This window comes from Benincasa hispida, chromosome 5 (genome assembly GCF_009727055.1).
Source record: "Benincasa hispida cultivar B227 chromosome 5, ASM972705v1, whole genome shotgun sequence".
In the NCBI taxonomy this organism is placed as follows: domain Eukaryota; kingdom Viridiplantae; phylum Streptophyta; class Magnoliopsida; order Cucurbitales; family Cucurbitaceae; genus Benincasa; species Benincasa hispida.
Window position 1 is genome coordinate 16,676,140 of NC_052353.1, and position 3,061 is coordinate 16,679,200.

At 43.0% G+C, this 3,061-nt stretch overlaps 1 protein-coding gene across 1 annotated transcript; it reads left to right on the forward strand.

Annotated features, from left to right (window-relative positions):
- Positions 1-294: 294 nt before the first annotated feature.
- On the forward strand, positions 295-2,518 carry LOC120077228. The gene is made up of 3 exons (XM_039031128.1): positions 295-578; positions 1,350-1,537; positions 2,166-2,518. The coding sequence occupies exons 1-3, from the start codon at positions 295-297 to the stop codon at positions 2,516-2,518; spliced, it is 825 nt and encodes a 274-aa protein (XP_038887056.1).
- Positions 2,519-3,061: the final 543 nt, after the last annotated feature.

The window sequence follows — 3,061 nt, forward strand, 5'->3', positions numbered from 1 at the left end:
ATACACGGTGAATGAGCTAAAATAGGTGAATCTGGGCATAGCAAAAGAGTCGCGTTCGACTTTAATCAGTACATCCCTCTCAGAAGAGGAAGAGGGTGAATACGTGGGTTTGCTCGTCGAATATAGGGATGTTTTTGCTTGGTCATACAAAGTGATGTTGGGACTAGATCCAAAAGTAGTGGTCCACCATCTCGCTATCAAACAAGGGTGTCGACCCGTTAAACAAGCTCAACGACACTTTCGGCTGGAACTTATCCCCCAGATTGAGGCTGAAGTCAACAAGTTGATTGAAGCATGGTTCATCCACAAAGTCCAATACCCAACGTGGATAGCCAACATTGTCCCGTTAGAAAAAAGAATGGGCAACTTCGTGTCTGCATGGACTTTCGTGTTCTAAACAGCACATACCCGAAAGACGATTTCCCATTACCCATCACAGAGATCATGGTTGATGTGACAACAGGACATGAGACCTTATCCTTCATGGACGGATCATCTGGATATAACCAGATACGAATGGCCCTTGCAAATGAGAAAATGACGGCATTTCGAACCCCAAAAGGGTATATTGCTACAAGGTAATGCCCTTCGGGTTGAAGAACGCTGGTGCTACTTATCAACATGCCATGCAGAAGGTGTTTGACAATATGTTGCACAAACACATGAAATGCTATGTGGATGACCTTGTGGTCAAGACCAAGTGACGACAAGACCACTTGAAAGATCTAAAAACTATGTTCGATCACCTGCGAAAGTACTAGTTGAAGATGAACCCCCTCAAATGCACATTTGGCGTAACCTCGGGGAAGTTTTTGGGTTTCTTTGTAAGACATTGAGGGATAGAAATAGATCAATCCAAGATCAATGCCATCCAGAAGATGCCAAGGCCAAGGAACTTTCTTGAGTCAAGAAGTCTGCAAAGACGTTTAGCCTACATTCAGAGGTTTATTTCCAACCTAGCGGGGCGATGTCAACCCTTTCGAAGACTAATGAGAAAGGGAGAAAAATTCGAATGGGATGAGGCTTGTCAAAATGCCTTTGATAGCATAAAGAGGTACTTGCTCGGTCCCCCTATCTTAGAAGCCCCAGTAGCGGGCAAGCTATTGATATTGTACATCGTAGCGCAGGAAAGGTCACTAGGGCACTGTTGGCACAAGAAGGAAAGAAGGGAAAAGAGTGTGCTCTCTATTACCTAAGCAGGACCTTAAACGAGGCTAAGATCAACTATTCTCCAATTGAGAAAACATGCCTTGCACTCTTCTTTGCTATAGATAAGTTGAGACACTACATGCAAGCCTTCACAATCCGTTTAATTGCAAAGCTGACCCCATCAAGTACGTTCTTTCTAGGCCAATCATCTCAGGACGTTTGGCCAAGTGGGCAATCATGCTTCAGCAATATGACATCATTTACGTGCCACAAAAGGCGATTAAAGGGCAAGTATTGGCCGACTTCTTAGCAGATCACTTGATTCCATTAGATTGGAAGTTAAGTGAAGATTTGCCTGACGTGAAATTCTCTTCACAGAAATCACGGGGTCTTGGGTCATATTCTTCGATGGGGTAGCCCGAAGAAGTAGTACGGGGGCAGGCATCATCCTCATTTCGCCAGAATAGCACATGATGCCTTATAGCTTCGCGTATGTGAAGAAATAAATGTGATATCAGTCTACTTAACTAACGAGGAAAACTAACAGCAGCCTATTGTAGATTACCTTGAGCATGGAAGGCTTCCGGATGACCCTCACCACAAAATTGAGATTCAATGGAGGGTTGCACATTTCATTTACTACAAAGGGGTTTTGTACCGCTGATCCCTTGAAGGACTCTTTTTGTGATGCCTTGGAAAAGAGGAGTCGATAAAAGCTTTGGAAGAAGCGCATCCAGGCATATGCGGCGTGCATCAATTCGGACCAAAGCTACAGTTTCAATTGAAAAGGATGGGTTACTACTGACCAGGGATGATCCAGGATTCGATGGAATATGCAAAGAAGTGCGAAGCAAGTCAATGTCATGCGAATTTCATTCATCAACTGGTCGAGCCTCTGCACCTGACTATAGCCTCGTGGCCTTTTCAAGCATAGGGCCTTGATCTGGTGGGCTCTATAACACCTAAGTCATCAGTTGGGCATTCTTATATCCTCGCAGCCACTGATTACTTTTCAGGATGGGCTAAGGCTATCGCTTTAAGGGAGGCTAAGAAAGAAAATGTGGTGGACTTTATCCGTACTCACATCATCTATCAGTACGGTATCCCCCATCGAATCGTGACAGATAATGGGAGACAATTTTCCAATACCTTGATGGACAGATTGTGTGAGAAATTCAAATTCAAGCAGTACAAGTCATCCAGGTATAACAATGCCGCAAATGGGTTGGCAGAGGCATTCAAAAAGATATTGTGCAACCTGTTGAAGAAAATTATCTCCAAGTCGAAAAGAGATTGGCAAGAAAAGATTGGTGAAGCATTGTGGGCTTGTCACACCATTCATCGTACCCCTACAAGAATCACTCCGTAGTCTTTCGTTTACGGGGTAGAGGTTGTCCTTCCCTTGGAGAGAGAAATTTCATCGTTAAGAATGGCGGTACAAGAAAGGTTGACTACAGAAGGCAATGCTATGCTGCATCACCAAGAATTGGAAGCACTGGACGAGAAACAACTAGAAGCTCAAAAAGGGCTAGAGTGTTACCAAGTGCGAATGTTTAAGGCTTTTGATAAGTACGTAAAGCTTCAGTTTTTTCAAGTTGGGGATCTAGTGCTTGCTGTAAGAAGACCTATTATCACGACAAGACATACGGGAAATAGTTCACACCCAAATGAGATGGGCCCTACATCGTCAAAGAAGTCTGAACAAATAGAGTATACAAGATTGTTGATCAAGATGGACTAAGAATCGACTCAATCAACAGCAAGTTTCTCAAAAAATTTTACGTTTAACAAATGTAATAAAAAGAACTGAACTACGTTATGACTTGATCCCTGTCATTATAAAGGGTACGTGGGTAGCTTAAAGCAATTTAAGTTCAATCACGTGAAAAAAAAAAAAATCCAACCGTATAAA